The 25,255-nt window shown below is 50.0% G+C and overlaps 1 protein-coding gene across 2 annotated transcripts; it reads left to right on the forward strand.

Moving 5' to 3' along the window:
- LOC129713840 (tubby protein-like) lies at positions 1–25,000 on the forward strand. Of its 2 annotated transcripts, none has more exons than XM_055663172.1 (15): positions 1–105; positions 5,854–5,895; positions 6,999–7,050; positions 8,655–8,805; positions 11,671–11,817; positions 13,097–13,258; positions 15,735–15,863; positions 17,047–17,196; positions 18,832–19,082; positions 19,609–19,785; positions 20,396–20,508; positions 21,247–21,361; positions 21,749–21,847; positions 23,428–23,599; positions 24,646–25,000. In XM_055663172.1, exons 1-15 carry the CDS (start codon positions 77–79, stop codon positions 24,777–24,779), a joined length of 1,923 nt encoding a protein of 640 aa, XP_055519147.1. In that variant the 5' UTR covers positions 1–76; the 3' UTR covers positions 24,780–25,000. The 2 variants fall into 2 exon arrangements, with proteins under 2 accessions (XP_055519147.1, XP_055519148.1); XM_055663173.1 differs by having other exon boundaries at positions 15,735–15,848.
- The last annotated feature ends 255 nt before the right edge of the window (positions 25,001–25,255 follow it).

Below are 25,255 nucleotides of genomic sequence, written 5' to 3' on the forward strand. Positions count from 1 at the left end.
GTTTAAGACGGGGCGCCGCGGCCGGGACGCGAGGGGACTGCGGAAGTAGCGGCGGGGCGGCGGCGTGTGAACTAGGATGAGTTCCATGCTAGTGGACATGGCCAGGTAGGGCAGCCCAGGCTGCAGCCGCTCTCAGGGCCGCTCCAGCAGGCAGGCAGGGAGGGAGGGAGGGGGGGAGGGGGACTGGCGCTTGACAGCAGCTGTGTGGGACCCTTCCTCCCCCTCCCATCCCTTCCCATCCCTTCCCATCCCCTCCATCCATCCCCTCCCTCCCTCCCATCCCCTCCTATCCCATCCCCTCCCACCCCTTCGCCTCCCTCCCCCCATCCCCCTTCCATCCCCTCTCCTCCCCTTCCTCCCCTCCCCTCCTCCCTTTTCCATCCCCCCCTCCCCTTCCATCCCCTCCCCTCCCCTTCCATCAGTTCCCTTCCTCCCTTCCATCCCATCCCTCTCTTCCCCTTTCCTCCCCCTCTCCATCCCTCTCTCCTCCCCTTTCCTCCCCAGTTCCATCCCCTCTCCTCCCCTTCCATCCCATCCCCATCCCTTCCCTCCCCTTCCTCCCTCCAACCCCTCCTCCTCCTCCTCCCTGGCTCCGGGAGGTTTGGACCCAGACACAGCTCCGGAGTGAGTGAAGTTGAAACCCAGTAGCACATACACCACAGTGGCGAGTCTCTGTGCCAGTGGTGCCAGAGGAGCTGTCATGGGACCCAGTGGCAGGCACGGCACGAGAAGTAGTGGCATCTGAGTCGGACAGCCACACAGCAAGTGTAATGGCAATTTCTTAACTTTCTCAATGCCCAACTTTGATAGCCATTACTACCCGGGGATGTGGTGGAGATATAGCTTATGCACAAGACAGCAGATAGCAAAAATGAATCTTCCAGTCCAGGCAAAAAATAATCCAATCTATGATCTGCGCTAGCCTCCTCAGATGTTGACACGTTCCTCTACGTGTCAAATCCCACCCACAAGCATACAAGAAGATAAAACTGGAAATATCTAGACATGGCTATAATTAAGCATAAATGGGTCCTACAGCAAGGAAACAGGTTTTTGTCCATTTTCCAGCATCTGCAGTTCCTTCTTAAACAGGTTTTTGTCCATGCCTACCAAGATGCCCCATCTAAAATACTCCCATTTACTCCCGTTTGACCCATTGTCCTCTAAACTTTTCCTACCCATGTACTTGTCCAAATGCCCTCAACATGTTGTTTTTCTACCTGTCTCAACTACTTCCTTTGATAGCTTGTTTCATATGACAACCTGTGAAAATGCTGTTCCTTAGGTTCCCATTGAATCTATCCCCTCTCATATTGAACCTCTGCCCTTCAGTTCTTAATCTGGTGATTGGTACCAGGGTTTACAGTGGGACCAGCGCCCTCTTCTCCCACTGCCCACTGTATTTCCAGGGCATCTTTCACCAGTCACTTTGAACCAGTTACCTAAGCTCAGCTGTTCTGCATTAAACCCTTGTCAATCGGATTACCCTCTAATTTGGGCGTCAGCATTTGAGGGATTAGCCATCTCAAGGCTCAATCCCTCACTGTCAGCTGCTCGTGCAAACACACAGCCCTCCCTTCAATCCTTGCACCCATTCTTGTATCAAGATACCTTTTAAGCTGGACGGTTTGCAAATGGAGTCCAGCACTGATCTGTGAGTAGACACAAAATGCTGGAGTAACTCAGCGGGACAGGCAGCATCTCTGGGGAGAAGGAATGGGCGAAGTTTCGGGTCGAGACTGATGGCAGGGGAGAGAGATAGAATGTAATCGGAGACAGTAAGACTGGTCGGAGAACTGGGAAGGGGGAGGGTATGGAGAGAGAGGGAAAGCAAGGGTTACTTGAAGTTAGAGAAGTCAATGTTCATACAGCTGGGGTGTAAGCTGCCCAAGCGAAATACGAGGTGCTGTTCCTTCAATTTGCACTGGGCCTCACTGACAATGGAGGAGGCCCAGGACAGAAAGGTCAGATTGGGAATGGGAGGGGGAGTTAAAGTGCTTTGTGAGTATTGTGGCATGTGAATGGAAGTGTGGAGTCCACCCTGCCTACACCAACATGCCTCAATGACGTCCGCTTTTGGCTACGTTCACTGAAGAGGCAAAGGGCAAAAAGGTCAAGGGAAGATGAAGCCAATGAAGTAGCAATGATTGGGCTTTCGGCTTTTGAGTTGTTGATTTCAGGGGAAGGGATAAACAGTCTGTCTCAGGGACCAGAGCGATGTTAATACTGGGTGTGAGCATGGGTTGAAAGGGAGAGGGAATGTAAAGGGGTGTGAGTGAGGGAGAGTGGAGGCGAAGAGAGGGCAAGTGAGGGGATGTTTGTGGGGAGAGTTGGAGGAAATATGTCTATCTTCATTTTGTGTCTATCATCGGCAAACGCCAGCATCTGCAGTTCCTATCTACACGCATCTTGTTGCTTTGACGGAATCCTAGCAGGTTGGATTCACTCCTGGAGATTGGAATCTCCTAGTGGCCACGGGCATGTTGTGATCTGGCTCAAATTGCCAGCTCTAATCTATCAGCTCCCTGGGGAGAACCTTTCCCACGGGGAGTCCTCGCCTCCTCACGCTGCGGTGACCGTGTTTAAAAGGCACTGACCCTGCTGAAAGGACATCCTGTGCTCTTGCTATCATGGCGATGCCACATGCCAACGATGCAATGACGATGTAAGCTCAGAGTCTTGTGTTCCACGATCAGGATCGTTGCAGGGGGAGCAAGTGCACTGTTCTGCACAGTAAATCCTGGATTTTACATTAGCTTTGTACTGACAATAGACAATGGGTGCAGGAGTAGGCCATTCGGCCCCTCGAGCCAGTACCGCCATTCAATGTGATCATGGCTGATCATCCCCAATCAGTACCCCGTTCCTGCCTTCTCCCCATATCCCCTGACTCCGCTATCTTTAAGAGCCCTATCTAGCTCTCTCTTGAAAGTATCCAGAGAACCGGCCTCCACTGCCCTCTGAGGCAGAGAATTCCGCAGACACAACTCTCTGTGAGAAAAAGTGTTTCCTCGTCTCCGTTCTAAATGGCTTACCCCTTAATCTCACGACAACTCCTAGTCCCACTCCATCACTGACCCTGCAGTAGCTCCAGACTGTCCTACACTGCATGGTATCTACCTCATTGGAGGCTTTCTCATGAAGTAGATGGGAGGAAGGAACTGCAGATGCTCATTTACACTGAAGATAGACACAAAATGCTTGATTAACGCAGCGGGCCAGGCAACATCTCTGGAAAAAAGGAATAGGTGACGTTTCGGGTCGAGACCCTTCTTCAGGTTTCGACCCGAAATGTCACCTATTCCTTTTCTCCAGCGATGCTGCCTGGCCCGCTGAGTTACTCCACCTGTTTGTGTCAATCCTAGAGGTAGATGGTTGGTCAGGATCACTAATAAGAGAGCAGTCCTGGCCTACCATGTATCTCATTGGAGACTCCCGTACTATCTTTAATCAGACTTTAATGGACCTTATCTTGCATTAAACTTTATTCCCTTTATCCTGTATCTGTACACTGTGGGCGGCTTGATTGTTTGATTGTAATCTTGTCTAGACTTTCCACTGACTGGATATCACACAACAAAAAATCTTTTCACTGTATCTTGTTACAAGTGACAATAAAACTAAACCAAACTGAAAATATTTCTAACAGTATTTAAAAGAACAAAGTCGTTATTTTCAGTTCCAATAGGTAAACCTTGTTCCCCTGCATCAGCTCCCTTCGCCCAGAAACCAATCATAAGGTCATAAGTGATAGGAATAGAATTAGGCCATTCGGCCCATCAAGTCTACTCCGTCAATAGGCAATAGACAATAGACAATAGGTGCACGAGTAGGCCATCAATATGATCATGGCTAATCATCCCCAATCAGGAGCCCGTTCCTGCATTCTCCCCATATCCCCTGACTCCACTATCTTTAAGAGTCCTATCTAGCTCTCTCTTGAAAGTATCCAGAGAACCTGCCTCCACCGCCCACTAAGGCAGAGAATTCCACACTCACAACTCTCTGTGAGAAAAAGTGTTTCCTCGTCTCCGTTCTAAATGGCTTACTCCTTATTCTTAAACTGTGGCCCCTGGTTCTGCATCGGGAACATGTTTCCTGCCTCTAGCGTGTCCAAACCCTTAACAATCTTATATGTTTCAATGAGATGCCCTCTCATCCTTCTAAACTCCAGAGTGTACAAACCCAGCTGCTCCATTCTCTCAGCATATGACAGTCCCGCCATCCCAGGACTTAACCTTGTAAACCTACGCTGCACTCCCTCAATAGCAACAATGTCCTTCCTCAAATTAGGGGTCCAAAACTGCACACAATACTCCAGGTGTGGTCTCACTAGGGCTCTATACAACTGTCATTCAATCATGGCTGATCTATCGGTCCCTCCTAACCCTATTCTCCTGCCTTCTCCCCATAACTTCTGAAACCCGTACTAATCAAAAATCTATCTATCTCTGCCTCTAAATTATCCACTGACTTAGCCTCTACCGCCTTCTGTGGCAAAGAATTCCACAGATTCACCACCCTCTGAATAAAGATCCAGACCTGTCACAATGCTGTTGCCATACATAATCCTGACTGGTTAGCAAGCAACAAAATATTTTCACTAAACCTCGGTACACGTGACATTAAACTCAACTCAAACTCAAACATGGCTAAAGCCATCCAATTGTGCAACATTACCTAACCCTCCCCTTTCCCGATAACCTTTCAACGTCTCTCATTCCTCAGATTCTGCACTCTGGTGTATTATCTCTTTGTGCTTGTGTGTTGTCTCTTGATTGTACTCTTGTAGAGCATCATCTGATTTAATTATATAGCAGCGAACAAAAGCTTTTTACTATATGTCGGTACAAGCAACAATAGTATAACTATAACCATTATCAAATGCTGGTCTTTTGTTCATTCCTGAATATTACTTCAGCTGTTTCAATCCTAAACACAGGATTCCCCCCCCGCCCCCATCCAACTCACTTTCTCCTTCCAAGATGCTCCTTGAAAGCTGCTTGTTTAACTAACCGTTTAATCCTGTCTCAATATCTCCTTATGTGGCTCAGTATCAGTTTTATCTCTGACAACATCCCCGAGGGACACCTTGGGATGTTTTTGAAGCATTTAAATAATCTGTATTCAGTTTGGTTTAGTTTAGAGATAGAGCGTGGAAAAAGGCCCTTCGGCCCACCGGGTCTATGCCGGCCAACGATCACCCGTGCACTAGTTCTATCCCACACACTAAGGACAATTTACAGAAGCCAATTAACTTACAAACCTGCACGTCTTTGGGATGTGGGAGGAAACCGGAGCACCCGGAGGAAACCCGTACGGTCTCAGGGAGAACAATAGACAATAGACAATAGGTGCAGGAGTAGGCCATTCGGCCCTTCAAGCCAGCACCGCCATTCATTGTGATCATGGCTGATCATCCCCAATCAGTACCCCGTTCCTGCCTTCCCCCCATATCCCCTGACTCCGCTATTTTTAAGAGCCCTATCTAGCTCTCTCTTGAAAGCATCCAGAGAACCTGACTCCACTGCCCTCTGAGTCAGAGAATTCCACAGACTCACCACTCTCTGTGGGGAAAAGTGTTCTCCACCACTCTCTGTGAGAACGTACAAACTCCGTACAGACAGCACCCGTAGTCAGGATGGAAGCCAGATGTCTGGCGCTGTGAGGCAGCAACTCTACCGCTGCGCCACTGTGCCACCAGTGTGATCAACTTGCCCCCTCATTTCCGTACTGGGAGAAACCCTTGGACACAGGCAGCATAGTGACGGCAACTAGATAAGTCTAAATTCATTAGTAGTAATTCTGTCTCTTTATTTGTCTGCATCCTTCCCTCCCTACGGACGATCCCAGGACTGAGAATTCTTCAATGTATTCCACAATGCTCCCAGGAAGGTAGAGTTGAATATTCTTTCTGCTATATTTAATTCTGGAAGTTTTATTTTGTATACAGTTTGCTTGGTGCCATGTGCCAAGTGGTTATATGGGAGGTGTTGCTTTGCTTTCTCCAGCTCTGCTCTCACCTCTCGTTCTGCACCTAGTCTGAATTCTGCCTCATGTCACACTTGCTCCCCAAAACAATAACCCCTCCACTTCATATAGTCCACCCGTGCCTGCCACCTGATGGACCCCACACATCATCCACTGCAAGCTCCCCTCCTCTACATTTCTGGTCTGCACCCACATCACTTGCCTCTCTCTTCCCATCCCCTGCAGTTCCATCCACTCTCACGCCAACCTCCTCTCCCCCACCCACTCGCCACCCACCTCCCTTTCCCTTCCCCATCCCACCGATCCAGACCCTTCACTCTACTCCACCCAGCACTTTGGGTTATGGGGAGAAGGTTGGAGAATGGGGTTGGGAGGGAAAGGTAGATCAGCCGTGATTGAATGGCGGAGTAGACTTGATGGGCCGAATGGCCTAATTCTGCTCCTATCACTCCCACTCCCACTATCAATTCAGTCCCATCTCCATCAGGAAGAAGGTACAGGAGCCTGAAAACCATAACGTTCATATTGCTTCCTCCCTACAAGCCATCAGGCTATTAAACATTATGACCTCCAAAATAGGTGTGTGTGTGTGTGTGTGTGTGTGTGTGTGTGTGTGTGTGTGTGTGTGTGTGTGTGTGTGTGTGTGTGTGTGTGTGTGTGTGTGTAAAGATATAGATAGATAGATAGATAGATAGATAGATAGATAGATAGATAGATAGATAGATAGATAGATAGACACACACACATTTTATATTTAGATGCACATAAATATATATTTAGAGAAACAAATGTTTTTTATTCTTTATTATGGTGTTTACGGTGTATAATGTTTACATGTCTGTTGTACTGCTGCAAGTAAGAATTTCATTGATCCGTTTCGGGACATATGATACCAAGATACTTTTCACTCTTTGCTCGTCTACTGTGCTCCTAACTCCACGCCCCCCCCACCGTTCACTGCCTGTACTGCGTACGTTGACATCCTTGTGTCTCTGCTCTCCACGCAGTGCTTTGGACGAGGATGGTCAGAGATTGCGTCGGCAGCGGCTCGACAATCAGGTAGGAGGACTGGCAGACCCCGGTAAAGGAGGGAACCGAAACGTCACCCATTCCTTCTCTCCAGAGATGATTCCTGTCCCGCTGGGTTACTCCAGCATTTGGTGTCTACCTTCACTGTCTCACAATGGTGGGCCTGTGACTATAATGGTGTAATACCGTACCAGTGTCCACACCACTGGATATTTGGTACAAGACTGGGAAAAGGAGCATATAATAAGCTTCATGTATCTAATCTTGTTGGGGTGCAATATAGACAGTCACCATTGCTCTGTATTGAGCTGTGCTCTGCCTACTTTGGGATCATTTGATTGAATAATATACATGCAGCTTTGCACTATCAACTGTACACCCGTCCTTTGGAGGAATAGAACAATGTAGAGGAGCTTTACTCTGTCACATGCCTCTAATATCTTTGCTCTGGGATTATTTAAGAATGAGTGTTAAGATAAATTTGGAGATTCAACATGGAAACAGGCACTTCGGCCCACTCACACCAAACCATCGATCACCCGTTCACACTAATTCTATGTCACGCCACTTTCCCATCCAGTCATACACACTTGGGGCAATTTACAGGGGGCCAATTAACCTCGCAGCTTGCACGTTTAATTTAGAGATTCAGCCTGTCAATAGACAATAGACAATAGGTGCAGGAGTAGGCCATTCGGCCCTTCGAGCCAGCACCGCCATTCAATGTGATCATGGCTGATCATTCCCAATCAGTACCCCGTTCCTGCCTTCTCCCCATATCCCCTGACTCCGCTATTTTTAAGAGCCCTATCTAGCTCTCTCTTGAAAGCATCCAGAGAACCGGCCTCCACCGCCCTCTGAGGCAGAGAATTCCACAGACTCGCCACTCTCTGTGTGAAAAAGTGTTTCCTCGTCTCCGTTATAAATGGTTTACTCCTTATTCTTAAACTGTGGCCCCTGGTTCTGGACTCCCCAAACATCGGGAACATGTTTCCTGTCTCTAGCGTGTCCAAACCCTTAACAATCTTATATGTTTCAATGAGATACCCTCTCTCATTCTTCTAAACTCCAGAGTGTACAAGCCAAGCTGCTCCATTCTCTCAGCGTATGACAGTCCCGCCATCCCGGGAATTAACCCTGTAATAGACACTTTGGCTCACCGAGTCCACGCCAGGCATTGATCACCCCTTCATACTAGTTCTATGTTATCTCACTTTCGCATCCAGTCCTACACTCTAGGGGGCAAGTTACAGAGGGCCAATTAGCTTGTAAACCTGCACATATCTGGGATTTGGGAGGAGACCCACACGATCGCAGAGGGAACGTGCAAACTCCCCACAGACAGCACCCGAGGTCAGGATCTCAGGTAGCGGAGTTAAGGGATAGTGGAACCAGGGGATATGAGGCGAAGGCAGGAACGGGGTACTGATTGGGGATGATCTACCACGATCACAGTGAATGGCGGTGCTGGCTCGAAGGTCCGAATGGCCTACTCCTGCACCTATTGTTGTCTAGTGATCGGACCCGGGTCTCTGGCGCTGTGAGGCAGCAGTTCTATCTGGGGCTGTGTGGAGAGGGTGATTTCTGTGCTGCTTTGCACTGGGTCTAATGCTTCATTGTCTCTGCTTTCTCAGTGGAACCTCTTGAAGCAGAAACAGAGACGGAAACGGCAGGATATTCTAATGGTTCAGGCTAACCCAGATGCCAAGGTGAAGCCCAGGCAGCTCAAAAAGGCTGAAGGGCAGTCCTCGGCATTCGAAACACATAGTATCAACATGCTTGCAGGTACTACATCTAATCTTGTGCCACAGTGGGACTCTTGGACATCAAATTAATTCTTGGACACTGTTGGACAACCTGTCATACACAGAGAGATTGAATGGTGGTTTTACTATCACATGTGCAACCACAGAGTGGAATTATTTTCTTACATACAATCCAGTCCCGTATTCCTATACCTAAGCACATCCTCGATTAGCAAGTGTACGGAAATTGTATTGTATTGTATTCAAATTTATTGTCATTGTCTCAATTTGAGACAACGAAATGAAATAGTCTGCTGATCCCGCATGCAAAAGCTGCAAAGATTTAGCGCTATTTTCAAACTCCAGTCCGTGCTCTAGGCCTTATGAGCAGTGCCCGATCCAGGCGAGCCCCAGGCTTCTGCAGGGCCTCCAGCCATCGCCTTCCTTCAACACGACATCCCTCTCCTTGCCCGTCCACCTTTGTGCTTCAGGAGTGCCTCACTTGAGGGCACGGTTGGCCAGACCCCGTTCCCCTCTCCTATGCTCCTCGCCCATGATCACAGGCTCATTCGTCCCGCTTTGGCCCGTCATCTCCGGTATGGGGGGGGGCCGCTGTGTGGTACAATGGACAATAGAGGACCCGACGTGGGGGGGGACTGCCATGGGGGATGGGGGGAAGAACAAAGTCAAGACTTAAAACTCATCTCTACTCCCGAGCCTTTTTTGATGTCCTCTGAGCGAGGGCTATATGTATGTAGTGATGTTTGTATTTAACCTATGAACCACTGTTGTTTGTTATACTATTCTTATACCAAGGTAAAGCACTTTGGCCAACGAGAGTTGTTTTTTAAATGTGCTATATAAATAAAAGTGACTTGACTTGACTTGAAAGGGGGATGGCGCAGTGGGGGGAGCTTGTAACTTTGTAAACGCCCTTTATGGGTGACTGTTGCATATTGTGGCAAGGGATGCAAGCAAGGAATTTCACTGCGACATGTCACCTGACAATAAAGAATTCAATTCAATTCAATAATCAATTCGTTGGCTCGTCTCCAGTTGGTCCAAAATGCTGCCGCTCACCTTTTAACCGGAACTCGAAAGAGGGAGCACATTACGCCAATTATGGCCTCCCTTCACTGGCTTCCAGTGCACTTTCGAGTTCATTTTAAAATTATTTTATTTGGTTTTAAATCATTGAATGGCCTCGCCCCGCCTTACCTCTCTGAGCTGCTCCACCTATATGCTCCTGCCCGGTGCCTCAGGTCAGCGGATCAGCTGCTCCTTGAGGTACCAAGGTCTAAGCGGAAGCTCAGAGGGGATAGAGCCTTTTCTGTTGCTGCCCCGGCACTCTGGAACACCTTGCCGCTGCAGATCAGACAGGCCCCTTCACTGTCCATCTTTAAACCTCCCTAAAAACTCACTTTTATTCACTGGCTTTCGACACTGGCTGAGACATTGTTCCTGTTTTAGTGCTTTTAAATGTCTTTTAATTTTTATTGTTTTTATAGTCCTGTCGTCTTAATGGTTTTAGTAGTTTGTAATAACTTTTTGTTGACTTCCCATGTACAGCACTTTGTGGTAACTGATGTTGTCTAAAAGCGCTTTATAAATAAAGTTATTATTATTATTAATAAATCCATCATGGGTTTGGAACTTTCTACCCAGTAGCAAGTTGGGGATTTGGTCGATTATATTATGTGATATAATATCCCTTTGGCCTTTACTTGTGGGTTGAAGGGGAGAAATAGTAAACATGGAGGGGCTTCTATTGGAAGAGAAAGGGTCTGACTCAAGGAGGGTCGTAATAGACCGAGCTGAAAGAGGGAATGGATCAGATTAGGATGGGGAGCATTGGGCGGTGCCAAGCCCTGGTAACTCCTGAGGATATTTGACTTGGAAACCTATCTGAGAGCAGGCACTGTGTCCTTAAATCAACATGTGAATAATCCATACATCATGTGAAGAGAGTGGAGCTCTTTAGCTCTTTAGTTTATTGTCACGTGTACCGAGGTACAGTGGAAAACTGTTTTGTTGCGCGCTATCCAGTCAGCGGAAAGACTCCATGCACAATTACAACCGAGCTGTCCACAGTGTACAGATACAGGATAACTGGGATAATGTTTAGTGCAAGGTTAAGTCTGATTAAAGATAGTCCAAGGGGCTCCAATGAGGTAGATGGGAGGTCAGTAACACTCTGTAGCTGGTGAGTAGATGGTTCAGTTGCCTGATAGAAGATTGAGGGGGGATCTTATAGAAACTTACAAGATTCTTAAGGGGCTGGACAGGCTAGATGCAGGTAGATTGTTTCACGATGTTGGGGAAGTCCAGGACAAGGGGTCACAGTTTGAGGATAAGGGGGAAGTCTTTTAGGACCGAGATGAGAAAAACATTTTTCACACAGAGAGTGGTGAATCTGTGGAATTCTCTGCCACAGAAGGTAGTTGAGGCCAGTTCATTGGCTATATTTAAGATGTGGCCCTTGTGGCTAAAGGGATCAGGGGGTATGGAGAGTAGGCAGGTACAGGATACTGAGTTGGATGATCAGCCATGATCATATTGAATGACGGTGCAGGCTCGAAGGGCCGAATGGCCTACTCCTGCACCTATTTTCTATGTTTCTATGTTTCTATGAAGACTGCAACAACCAGTTTTCTATAACAGCTGAGAAAAAACTGCCCCTGAATCTGAGGTGTGCGTTTGCGCCTGGCTGTCCGTCTGTGCCCTTGTGTGCAGTAAAGAGCGACTGAAGATACATTTGGCAGAGAAGGGGGAGGATTCGGATTGAGATGTTGGTGTGTGGGACTGAACTGGGAACAGTTAGCAGCTCCCTAGACTGACTAGGGTAATGGATGTGTCGTTCTTCTCTAATAATCTCCTCTTTCCCTCTCTGTCGCACCTTCCCAAGACTTCTCCTGCAAGATCCCAGTGGAGGAGATATCCAGCGCCCAGCTCCGCTTAGAGTCTCTGGATAATGGGGACAGCTTGCTTCTGGACCGAGAGATTCACAACAAGGCTATGATCACCAAGGAGCAGGCATGGAGTCTGGAAGAAGGTATGGATGAGGGCCTGATAGATACTTTCAGATCCATTACTTTCAGGCAATGATGAGGTGCTTGGAATTAGAATCAGGAACTGGTTGTGAGGTCTTTAATGACAATTGGGGCTGTTAAAATATGTCAATCTGTACTTCAAAGAATTCTGAACATTTTATCCTGCCAGCAGTTGTCATGGAACCGGATTGATAAATAGTTTGTTTTTTTGAGTCGGGGCTGGATGAGATAAAATCGGATCTGGGATCTGGGAATAACCGTGCATAGTTCCTTGAAGTTGGAATCTCATATAGATAGGGTGGTAAAGAAAGCTTTTGGTATGCTAGCCTTTATAAATCGGAGCATTGAATATAGAAGCTGGGATGTAATGTTAAAATTGTACAAGGCATTGGTGAGACCAAATCTGGAGTATGGTGTACAATTTTGGTCGCCCAATTATAGGAAGGATGTCAACAAAATAGAGAGAGTACAGAGGAGATTTACTAGAATGTTGCCTGGGTTTCAACAACTAAGTTACAGAGAAAGGTTGAATAAGTTAGGTCTTTATTCTCTGGAGCGCAGAAGGTTAAGGGGGAACTTGATAGAGGTCCCTAAGTTCAGGTTTCCTAAGTGGGACAGGGGCATTACGTACTTACTTACTTACTGCCGATGATGCCTCCTGGCATGTAGGGCAGCAACGAAGGTCCTCCACTCAGTGGTGCTGATTCCTTCAGTTGCTGTTTCCGTAACATGTTTGTTTCACGAGACAGGGTTGTTGGCCCTGTGCTCAACTTCCAACCTGGAGGACCAGTGGATCACTCTTCATCTCGCCTCTACCCTTCCACCTGTCCAGCATGGGAGACCCTAACAGCAGACGAATCTCCCGCTGGCATAGCTCTAGGGGTCACTGAGACACACAAGCTCCCCGACCACGACAAGGTTGCAATCCAAGAGTATTGGTCTCTTGGATGTGGTCAACTTCAATGGTTGAGTATCCAGAGCAAAGCCAATGGATGTAGTATGTAGGTAGACACAATATACAGATGTAGTCCGTATCTCTGCTCAGGAACTGGAACAGTCTAGGGGAAGCAATCCATCCCATTGAGGAACAAGGACAGGTGAGTGAACAGTGGTGTGCTCGGCTTCCACTGACTGTTACTCATCTTGCTCATCCCCCTCTCTCCCATCTTTTAGTTTAGTTTAGAGATACAGCACAGAAACAGGCCCTTCAGCCCACCGAGTCCGTGCCGACCCATGCGGTCCCTGTATACTGATGTGTGTTGCTGTTTCCTGATACCGCAGATGTCCTGGAGGTGTCCGTGGAGGAGCTGCAGGAGAACGTAGTGGGGGGCCCACAAAATCTATTCAAGCTTTGTGAACATCCGGCGGTAATGGCTGAGAGAGGCCCGAGATTAAAGAAAGGTCCGAGTCCATCCAAACACAGGAGCTCAGCCGTTCCACCTGGTATGTCCCCACAGCACAGGGCATAGACACTCACTCACTCTCACCCTCACTCACTCACTCACTCACCCACTCACTCACCCACCCACTCACCCACCCACTCACTCACTCACCCACTCACTCACTCACTGACCCACTCACCCACTCACTCACCCACTCACTCACCCACTCACCCACTCACTCACCCACTCACCCACCCACTCACTAACTAACTCACCCACCCACTCCCACACTCACTCACCCTCACCCACTCACCCACTCACCCACCCACTCCCTCACTCACTCACCCACCCACTCACTCACCCACTCACCCACTCACTCTCCCTCTCACTCACCCACCCACTCACCCACCCACCCACTCACCCACTCACTCACCCACTCACCCACCCACTCACTCACCCACTCACCCAGCCACTCACTCACTCACTCACCCACCCACTCACCCACTCACTCACCCACCCACTCACCCACCCACTCACCCACCCACCACCCACCCACTCACTCACCCACCCACTCACCCACCCACTCACACTCCCACCCACCCACCCACCCACCCACCCACCCACCCACTCACCCACTCACCCACCCACTCACCCACCCACTCACTCACCCTCACTCACTCACCCACTCACTCACCCTCACTCACACCCTCAACCCCCCTCACTCACACCCTCACCCTCACACACTAACTATCCCCCTCACCCTCACTCACCCTCACTCTCACCCTCACTCACCCTCACTCACCCTCACTCACCCTCACTCACCCTCACTCACCCTCACTCTCACCCTCACTCTCACCCTCACTCTCACCCTCACTCACCCACCCACTCACTCACCCACCCACTCACCACTCCCCACCCACTCACCCACCCCCCACCCACCCTCACCCACCCACCCACTCACCCACCCACCCACCCACCACCCCACCCACCCACCCACCCACTCACCCACCCACTCACTCACTCACTCACTCACCCACTCACCCACCCACTCACCCACTCACCCACTCACTCCCCACCCACCCACTCACCACCCACCCACTCACCCACCCACTCACTCACCCACTCACTCACTCACCTCACCCATCCACCCACCCACTCACCCACCCACTCACACCACTCACTCACCCACTCACCACCCACCCACTCACTCACCACTCACTCACTCACCCTCACCCATCACCCAACCCACCCACCCACCCACCCACCCCACCCACTCACTCACCCACTCACCCACCCACCCACTCACTCCCTCACTCACTCACTCACTCACTCACTCCCTCCCTCCCTCCCTCCCTCCCTCACTCCACTCACTCACTCACTCACTCACTCACACACTCACTCACCCACTCACTCACCCACACACACACCCACTCACCCACTCACCCACTCACTCACCCACCCACTCACCCACCCACTCACCCACCTCACTCACTCACCCACCCACTCACCCTCCCACCCACCCACCCACCCACCCACCCACCCACCCACCCACCCACCCACCCACCCACCCACCCACCCACCACTCACCCACCCACTCACCCACCCACCCACTCTCTCCACACACCCACCCACCCACCCACCCACCCACCCACCACCCACCCACCCACCACCCACTCACCCCCCACTCACCCACCCACCCACCCACCCACCCACCCACCCACCCACTCACTCACTCACCCATCCACCCACCCGCACACCCACCCACCCACACACCCACCCCCCCACACACTCACTCACTCACCCACTCCACCCATTCACTCTCACTCCCCCTCACCCACCCCCCCTCACCCACCCCCTCACACTCTCAGACACTCGCCGTCACACTCACCCACTCTCATTCATTCACTCACTCTTTACTCACTCACACTCACTCACTCACCCACCCACTCACTCACACCACCCACCCACCCACCCACCCACCCACTCACCCACCACCCACCACCCACCCACCCACCCACCCACTCACCCTCACTCACCCCTCACTCACCCACCCACCCACTCACTCACCCACTCCCCCACCCACTCACCCACTCACCCACTCACCCACTCACCCACTCACCCTCACTCTCACTCACCCACCCACTCTCACTCACACTCACCCCCACTCACCCACCCACTCACCCACTCACCCACCCACTCACTCACTCACCCATAGGCTGTATGGTCGTGATAGGTCTCCAAAGAGTCGTAGCGTCTTTCTGGTGAAATTTTGAAAATTTTGGCGACCTTTCACGGGTGCCGGCATTCGCCTGTAAAGGTCGCGTAAGTGGGACAGGCTCTTTACTCTCCAATTCCAAGTCCTCTGTCCCTCGCTCCCTCGCTCCCTCGCTCGCCGTCCGTGTGCGTCTCTTCCTCCACCCGAGCCACTTAGCGTGTCCCCGCCCCTGCCCTGCCTCCACCACTTGAATACAATGAGAGTCCCTGGCCCTAACCCTAACCCTAACCCCGCCGCTGACGTCTCCCTCCGCTCTCCGCAGATTCGTTAGCCGACGACTTGAAAGTGACCGACACCGGCCACAAGCTCCAAACCCCCCTGAAGGTGATATCCCGGACGGGAGCAAACGGCGAGAAGAGGCAGTGGTGGAAGGAAGGTGAGAGAGATCCCCGTACGTGCCTGCATGCCCCGACAGACCCGGTCAACACCCACCGCGTCCTTCCCGGTTGGGAAGGAAAGAGTGCTGGAGGAACTCGGCGGGTCAGGCAGCGTCTGAGGAGGGAAATGGCGTTGCGGTCACTGACTGAAGAAGGATCTCGGGTCAAAACATTGTGCGTCCATTTCCCTCCTCAGATGCTGTCCCTCCAGCTGTTATATTAGTTTTGCTCAGGATTCCAGCATTTTAAGTCTCTTGCAATGTCCTTCCCAGCTGCAGACAGTGTGATATGTGCAATGTGAACGTCTTTGTGTCTGTCTCTGTGTCTCTGTGTCTGTCTCTGTCTCTGTGTCTCTGTGTCTGTGCGTCTGTCTGTGTCTCTGTCTGTGTCTCTGTGTGTGTCTGTGTCTCTGTGTCTGTGTCTCTGTGTCTCTGTGTGTCTGTGTCTGTGTCTGTGTCTGTGTCTGTCTCTGTGTGTCTGTCTCTGTGTGTCTGTCTCTGTGTGTCTGTCTCTGTGTGTGTGTCTCTGTGTGTCTGTCTCTGTGTCTGTCTGTGTGTCTGTCTCTGTGTCTGTCTCTGTGTCTGTCTCTGTGTCTGTCTCTGTGTCTGTCTCTGTGTCTGTGTCTCTGTGTCTGTGTCTCTGTGTCTGTGTCTCTGTGTCTGTGTCTCTGTGTCTGTGTCTCTGTGTCTCTGTGTCTGTCTCTGTGTCTGTCTCTGTGTCTGTCTCTGTGTCTCTGTCTCTCTGTGTCTGTGTCTGTGTCTGTGTCTCTCTGTCTCTGTCTCTGTGTCTCTCTGTCTCTCTTTGTCTCTCTCTGCATTTGTTTTTTTTAGCGGGGAGGGCGAGGGGAGGAAGATAATGGAGGCGAGGGGTGAAGATAGGGGAAAGAGAGTGGTGGAAGATAGTTGAGAGGAAGGGGTGGGGCAGGCAGGTGGGAGAATGGCACAGGGTACATATTTGGAAGCTGCCTTGTGGAATGGCTGAAGAGAGTGAAATAATTCAAATGTGAGAGGAGAGGGAGAGAGAGGTAAGCTGGGAATCTGGCAACGTCCAGTGTGGGTGGAGAAAGCCTTCAGGAGGTGCCTCTGTCTCAGCCCCCCTCCTTCTGAAGGACATTGGGTTGCAGAGTGACCGCGTGGAAGGGGATTTTGACCTGTTCCCTCCCCCGCTCACCACGAACGCCTCCCTCTGTGCTTCCAGCGGGCGATGAGATTGTGGCCTTTCGGGAAGAGGTGGAGGAGACAGACCGGAAGGTTGAAATCTTCACGGTGGACGACTCAAGCGAAGACCTGGAGGAAGTTGTCACTGTGCCAGCTTCGACGAAGAGGAACAGGCGAAGGAAGATGAGAGGTGAGCTGTGCAGTCATTCAGGAGTCTCTGACTGATGCTTTGGGTGCCCCAACCCTTCCCATCACCTGGACTTGGTCAACACTCTGTTCACCTGCTCGCCTGGGGGGGGGGGGGGGGGGGGGGGGGGGGGGGGGCAGAGAGAACACAGAGGGACTCAGTGTGGGGTTTGGGAGTGGGTGGAGGACACCAAGAGAGCAGAGGGGGACTATTGGGGATAGACACAGAATGCTGGAGTAACTGGAGCAGGACAGGCAGCATCTCTGGAGAGAAGGAATGGGTGAAGTCTGAAGACTGAAGAAGGGTCTCGACCCGAAACGTCACCCGTTCCTTCTCTCCAGAGATGCTGCCTGTCCAGCATTTTGTGTCCATCTTTCGGTTTAAACCAGCATCTGCAGTTCAAGGATGTTTACGAGGATGTTTCCGTAACCGGCTTCCGTCTCCGCACTAGTATCTTTGCTCCGCTGTGATGGGATGTTTGGTGCGGAGACGGAAGCCGGTTACGGAAATGGGGCCGAAAAATACCCATGAATCTGCCCATGACTGTACTACGTCTTTTTCGTCGAGTGATCGATCTTGCTCACTATAGGACGTCCATAATCCAGAATCCAACAAGCTTCTCACACCCTGTCGAGTCCCCATTCACCTCGGTGGTTTATATATATTTCTTGGCCTACTCGGCCGTTTCAGACCTCATTTAAAAGTCAACTATAGGTGCCAAGTCAAAGAGAGGCACGATGGCGCAGCGGTGGAGTGCTGCCTGCCGCACAGCGCCAGAGACCTGGGTTTGATCCTAACCACAGGTGTTGTCTATACGGAGATTGTACGTCCTCCCTGCGACCTTGTGGGTTTTCTCCGGGTGCTCTGGTTTCCTCCCACACTCCAAAGACATACAGGTTTTTAGGTTAATTGGCATTGGTAAGCTATAAAATTGTCCCTGATGTGTTACATAGTGTACGGGGTGATCGCTGGTCGGCGTGGACTCGGGCCGAAGGGCCAGTTTCCACTTTGTATCTCTAAAGTCTAATGAGCAAAGGTGGAGGGGTCTGGGGTCTGGGACTGGTCTGGAGACTAGACCAGGGCGGAAAACTTCGGCCTGAAGAAGTCTCCCGACCTGAAACCTCTTCTGTCCAATTCATAGAAACATAGAAAATAGGTGCAGGAGGAGGCCATTCGGCCCTTCGAGCCATTGTGATCATGGCTGATCCTTTCACAGATGCTGCCTGACCTGATGAGTTCCTCCAGCACTTTGTGTTTTTTAACTCGAGGTTCCAGCGTTTGAAGTCAGGACAAATTTCCTCCCCTGAGCGGCTGGTGAACGATGGATTTTAATACAATTCATCATTTGTTTGTGATCCTTACTAATGCCTTTTTTAGTGCTTTTTTAAAAGTCATTTTTGAAATAGGCATTTTTTTAAAGGCCTTTTTTAAATGGACATTTTTATAATGAGAGTTTTTTTTAAATGCGCGTTTGTTAAATGGGCATTTTTTAAATGGACATTTTTTCAATGCCTTTTTTTAATACAACTCAGCATTTGCTTGTGATCCTTACTATTGCCTTAAATTTCAATGTAAATTTTGGTTGTCCCTGTGACAATCTTGGTCTAAAGCATCAACACTGTTCACTCTCCTCTGCAGCTCCAGCACGGAAGAAGCTCATCGACAAGGAGTTGGATGAGGAGAAGGCGATGGAAGAGACGGAAGCAGGGGAGGAAGTGGAGGATGAGGACGAGGAAGATGAGGATGAGGATGAAGATGAGGATGATGATGGTGATGATGATGATGATGATGATGATGAGGAGGAGGAGAGAGAAGAGGAGGAGAGTATCTCCCCTCAGATCCACAACAGCGAGAAGTCAGACTCCATCCCACCCATCATCACCTGCGACGTAAGACACAACTTTATCTTGCTCCCCTTTTTTCCTTCCCCTCTGCGACCCCTTTTTTCATTCTCCTCTGCGAAAAGATGCCGCCTGACCTGCTGAGTTTTACTCCAGCATTAGTGTGTATCTTTGGATTAACTCAGCATCTGCAGTTCATTTTTATTAAACCCAATTCTTCACTGGCTTGTAAAAGATGCCAATGAGATGTATTCTTCCTTCCGCCTTCTTTCACTGAGTTGAAGTATTTTACTCACTAATGCCCCTGTCCCACTTGGGAAACCTGAACGGAAACCTCTGGAGACTTTGCGCCCCACCCAAGGTTTCCGCGCAGTTCCCGGAGGTTTTTGTCAGTCTCCCTACATGCTTCCACTACCTGCAACCACCTGCAACCTCCAGGAACCGCACGGAAACCTTGGGTGGGGCGCAAAGTCTCCAGAGGTTTCATTTCAGGTTTCCTAAGTGGGACAGGGGCTTGGGTTTCCTCTGTTATTTGCTGCCTACTGCATCGGTGACAGTCTGTCTTATTATCCAGGATGAATCCAGAACTGAGGGTGTCCCAATTAAAGTGGGAAACGTGGAAGAATTTGCCTTCAAGCCTGCGCCCCAAGGAACCGTTGTCAAATGTCGGATCACACGGGACAAGAAGGGAATGGATAAGGGAATATTCCCGACCTACTACCTACACTTGGAGAAGGGTGATGGGAAAAAGGTACAGGTTCATCAGTCAGTCCGATATCTTGGGTTGGAATCCATATGGACCAGGAATCATGGCATTCCCAATCCTGGAGAATCCTTGCTTATTGGTCTAAATGTAGATGAGTGAGGATGGGGGGGAGGGAGGTGTGGGGGTGATCTGTTCTCTGTCTGTGGGCATTATGGACGTCCCCAGCCATGAAGAGTAAATGCCTGGTTACACAGAAAAGCTGGAGAAACTCAGCGGGTGCAGCAGCATCTATGGAGCGAAGGAAATAGGCAACGTTTCGGGCCGAAACCCTTCTTCAGACTGATCGGGGGGGGGGGGGGGGGGGGACAAGAAAGGGAAAAGGAGGAGTAGCCAGAAGGCTGGAGGGTGGGAGGAGTGAATGAATTCTCCCAATTTTGTTAGTCCTTGCTGTCTCCTCCCCTTCCTCGGCTCCCCTGCTGTCTCCTCCCTTCGAAGGGTTTCGGCCCGAAACGTTGCCTATTTCCTTCACTCCATAGATGCTGCTGCACCCGCTGAGTTTCTCCAGCTTTTCTGTGTAACCTTCGATTCTCCAGCATCTGCAGTTCCCTCTTAAACACAAGAGTAAATGCCTGCTGTGTGGTCACGTGTCCCGCAGGTTTTCTTGATGGCCGGACGGAAACGCAAGAAGAGCAAAACATCCAACTACCTCATCTCTACCGACCCAACAAACCTGTCCCGCGCCGGCGAGAGTTTCATCGGCAAGTTGAGGTGAGACAAAGGCAACAGATCGGATCTGGATGGCAAAGCTGCCCCCTCCCCCTCTCCCACAATACCAATGGCCTGGGTGGGAGGGGGATCAGCATTGACCTGAAGCTCACCCTCTTCACCCTTGCTCTTCCCCTTCTGCCTGTCTTAAAAGGCTGCTGAAGCAAAAGGGCTACTGCAAACAGCAGTAAAATGTACATGGTCGAAGCCAGTGTTCAACGTGGTCGAAGCAGGTTCAGGAATAGCAACCATCAGGCTATTAAACTTGGCTCGGACAAAACTCTGAACATTAATAACCCATTATCTGTTTATTTGCACTTTATCAGTTTATTTATTAATGTGTGTTTATATTTATACAATGGTATATGGACACACTGATCTGTTCTGCAGTCAATGCCTACTATGTTCTGTTGTGCTGAAGCAAAGCAAGAATTTCATTGTCCTATCAGGGACACATGACAATAAACTCTCTTGAATCTTGAATCTTGTTCATAGTCGTGGGAGGTCCTCAACATAGTCGTAGGAGGCCGAAGGCATAATCGTGGAAGGTCATAGGTTACCGCGACCTTGATTTTTTTTAGGTCGTTTAAGGTCGTCAGAGGTCGCGAATTAGGTTGTGAAAGCGGGACAGTGGCTTAAGTATAGTTAGTACAGTAGTAGTAGTAGGGAGTTAGTACAGGGGTTGAATTTCACTGACTGCATATCCCGATATAACCAGACGTATGTTTCTTCTTGACACAGGTCCAATGTGTTTGGGACCAAGTTCACGGTATTTGATAATGGCGTTAATCCAGAGAAGATTCCCATTGTTGCTGAGAGCCCGGCCATCCGCGAGGAGATCGTGGCAGTCTGCTATGTGAGTATATACACAATGCCAGGGAAATCTAACGAGGATAAGGACTACAGAGAGTGTCACATCCATTGCAGAGGAGCCAGGGGTGGGAGGGAGGAGGACTGTGGAAGAGGTGGGAGAGATCACATCCCAGGATCCTGATCTCGGGTGCTGTCTGTGTGGAGTTTGCACCTTCTCCCTGTGACCGCGTGAGTATCCACCAGGTGCTCCTGCGTAGGGAGCGGATGCAAAAAAATGGGCAAACATAGAATTAGTGTGTGTGGGCCATCGATGGGTCGAAGGGCCTGTTTCCATGCTAACTCCTAACTAAAGTAAGCTTGCAGAAGAGGAGCAAGGATTGGAGGTTGTGGATGGCGATCAGACTAACCCAGAGCTCCTTCTACAATGCAGGAAACCAACATTCTCGGGTTTAAAGGACCTCGGAAAATGACAGTGATTATTCCAGGAATGAACATGGAGTGCGAGAGGATTTCCATTCGACCAAAGAACGTGAGTCCCAGCCTTTGGGTAACTGCAGCATTTCCCTTTCACTAACTCCGAAGTCATTCCAGGTCCCGACCCGAAACGTCACCCGTTCCTTAATCCTTAGAGATGCTGCCTGACCTGCTGAGTTACTCTAGCCCACAGTTCATGTCCTTTCACAAGTTCACAAGTGATAGGAGTAAAATTAGGCCATTCAGCCCATCGAATCATGGCTGATTCAATCATGGCTGATCTCTGCCTCCTAATCCCAGTTTCCTGCCTTCTCCCCATAAAACGTTACACCCGTTCTAATCAGGAATTTGTCTAACTCTGCCTTAAAGATATCCACTGACTTGGCCTCCACGGCCCTCTGAGCAATGAGTTCCACCCTCAGTAGCTTAACTACCCTCTGACTATAGAAGTTCCTCCTCACCTTTCTAAACGAGTGCCTACTAATCCCAAGGCTCTGACCTCTGGTCCGAGACTCTCCCACCAGTGGAAACATTGATACTCAGGATTTTCTTTCAGTGACAAAACTAAGCAAAAAAAATAGCTAAATACATCAAAAACAGTCAGCAGGACAGGCAGCATCAGAGCTGAGAAACATCTCAAGAAAAACTTCCAAAAACACACAAAACAAATGAAGGGTTTCGGCCCGAAACGTCGCCTATTTCCTTCGCTCCATAGATGCTGCCTCACCCACCGAGTTTCTCCAGCGTTTTTGTCTACAAAAACAAATGAACTATTTCTTAATGGAAACAAGGAACTGCAGATGCTGGTTTATACCCAAAGATAGACACAAAGTGCTGGAGTAACTCGGCAGGTCAGGCAGCAACTCTGGGGAAATGGGATGGGTGATGTTTCGGGTCTGAAGAAGGATCCCAACCTGAAATGTTACCCATCCTTTTTCTCCTGAGATTCTGCCTTGACCCGCTGATGTACTCCAGCAATTTGTGTCTATCTTTGAGTTATTTCTTCGTTTTGATATGAGTCAATGACTGGAAACATTGGTCTCAGTCTCCACAGATGCTGCCTGACCTACTGGGTGTTTCCGGCGTCTATTTTTATTGGAGCCATTAATTGATTGCAGTTCCCCCCTCCCCCCCCCAGGGAACTTGGTGAGAGTCATGCAGTGTGGAACCCGGCCCTTCGGTCCAACCTGCCCACGCCGACCAACATGTCCCATCGACACTAGATGCCATTGGTTATTGGGCAGTGGGCAGTGAGAAGCTGTGCATCTCTCGATCCATGGGTACCAGTGATGGTTTTTCGGAGCAGTGGGCAGTCGCCCGTCAGATCTGCTGTGTGCCTGGAACCTGGGTCATGGGCTGTGTCGGAAGGAACTGCAGATGCTGTTTTAAACTGAAGATAGACACAAAAAGCTGCAGTAACTCAGCGGGATCAGGCAGCATCTCAGGATTTGGTGACGATTCGGTTCGAGACCCTTCTTCAGTCTGACGGAGGGTCTCGACCCGAAACGTCGCCTATTCCCTTTTCTCCGCAGATGCAGTCGGACTGGCCGAGTTACTCCGGCTTTTTTTTGGGTCAGGAGCTGTTGCCTGCCCTGGGCTTTGGGCTGAGTATTGACCAGTGTTTTTCCACGGCAGGACCACGAGACGCTGCTGACACGTTGGCAAAACAAGAACATGGAGAACATCATCGAGCTGCACAACAAGGCCCCGGTCTGGAATGAAGACACTCAGTCCTACGTGCTAAACTTCCACGGGCGAGTCACCCAGGCCTCTGTGAAGAACTTCCAGATAATCCACGCCAATGACCGTGAGTAGCACGTTGACGGGCCCCGACGGAAAGCTTCGCGGTCCCCGTAGCGGAGGGATGAAGGGAATGGCTCCAGATAGTACAGGACTGGGGTGGCAGTAGAGTTGCTGCCTCACAGCACCAGAGACCCGGGTTCGATCCCGACTACGGGTGCTTGTCTGTATGGAGTTTGTACGTTCTGCCTGTGACCACGTGGGTTTTCTCCGGCTGCTCCGGTTTCCTCCCACACTCCAAAGACGTGCAGGTTTGTAGGTTAAATTGGCTCGATCTAATTGTAAAACCCCTGTCCCACTTTCCCGAGTTACTCACGAATTCTCCCGAGTTTTCCCCTTGAATCAAACTTGGGGAATGTCCGTAGCGAGTCCGTAGGAGGCCGTAGATATATCGTAGCGGCTCGTATTGCCATCCGTAGGTACTCGGGGCATCAGGTAAGTCGGGACGGTTTTTCAGCATGTTGAAAAATGACCTACGGCAGGCATCTCCGGGTCTGAATCAAGGGGAAAACTCAGGAGAATTCGTGAGTAACTCGGGAAAGTGGAACAGGGGCTTAAGCTGTCTCTAAGTTGTAGGATAGAGTTAGTGTGCAGGGATCGCTGGTCGGCACGGACTTGGTGGGCCAAAGGGCCTGTTTCTGTGCTGTATCTCTAAAGACTTGAATGAGCCATAGAAAGACTTGGGGCAGAAGGTAGGCATTAAATACTGGAGTAACGCAGCGCATGAGGCAGCCTCTCTGGAGAGAAGACACAGGAGAAAAGTACGGGACAAGGCTGAATATGTGGAGAGGGTCGAGATGGGGGTTGAGTGGAGGAAGGTTCAGAGGACAAGCTGGAATTGGATGGGGGTGACTTCAACAGAATGAATTGGAATGAACCAACTAAGTCTCTCTCTTCAGAAGAAGAAGTCTCTACCCGAACGGCCAACCATTCCTTCTCTCCAGAGATGCTGCCTGAGTCACTCCAGCATTTTGTATCTATCTTTGATTTAATCCAGCATCTGCAGTTCCTTCCTACATATTAATTCTCTCTCTCTCTCTCCCTTGGTTCCAGCTGATTATATCATCATGCAGTTTGGCCGGGTGGCAGATGACGTATTCACCATGGACTACAACTATCCCATGTGCCCCCTTCAGGCCTTTGCAGTCGCCCTTTCTAGTTTTGACAGCAAGCTGGCTTGCGAGTAGCGAACTGAGGCCTCCCTGCCGCTGCACTGAAGGGCTTCTGACTCCCAAATCATCCGCAAAGCTGGAGAAGATGGAAGTGACACCAGCTGATCGATGTAGAAATCCACAGACCTTCTGTCAATTTACTGGGTTATCTGACTTTGATCCTGGGACATTGTTTCTAAGGAATACTGCCAGAGTCCGGGAAAAGTTTAATGATGATCATGATAAATCTTTGTACTGCACAACGTGTGTGTGTGTGTGTGCTACTGTGTGTGTGTGCTACTGTGTGTGTGTGTGTGTGCTACTGTGTCTATGTGTGTGTGTGTGTGTGTGCTACTGTGTGTGTGTGTGTGCTACTGTGTGTGTGTGTGTGTGTGTGTGTGTGTGTGTGTGTGTGTGTGTGTGTGTGTGTGTGTGTGTGTGTGTGTGTGTGTGTGTGTGTGTGTGTGTGTGTGTGTGTGTGTGTGCGTGTGTGTGTGTGTGTGCTACTGTGT

This window comes from Leucoraja erinacea, chromosome 37 (genome assembly GCF_028641065.1).
Source record: "Leucoraja erinacea ecotype New England chromosome 37, Leri_hhj_1, whole genome shotgun sequence".
NCBI lineage: Eukaryota > Metazoa > Chordata > Chondrichthyes > Rajiformes > Rajidae > Leucoraja > Leucoraja erinaceus.

Bases quoted from the DNA above. Each gene is read 5' to 3' on its own strand.
- LOC129713840 (XM_055663172.1), top strand. From the start codon at position 77: ATGAGTTCCATGCTAGTGGACATGGCCAG. The intron at 11,818-13,096 runs GTATGGATGAGG...CTGATACCGCAG, and splicing joins GGCATGGAGTCTGGAAGAAG to ATGTCCTGGAGGTGTCCGTG. The intron at 21,848-23,427 runs GTGAGTCCCAGC...TTTCCACGGCAG, and splicing joins TTTCCATTCGACCAAAGAAC to GACCACGAGACGCTGCTGAC.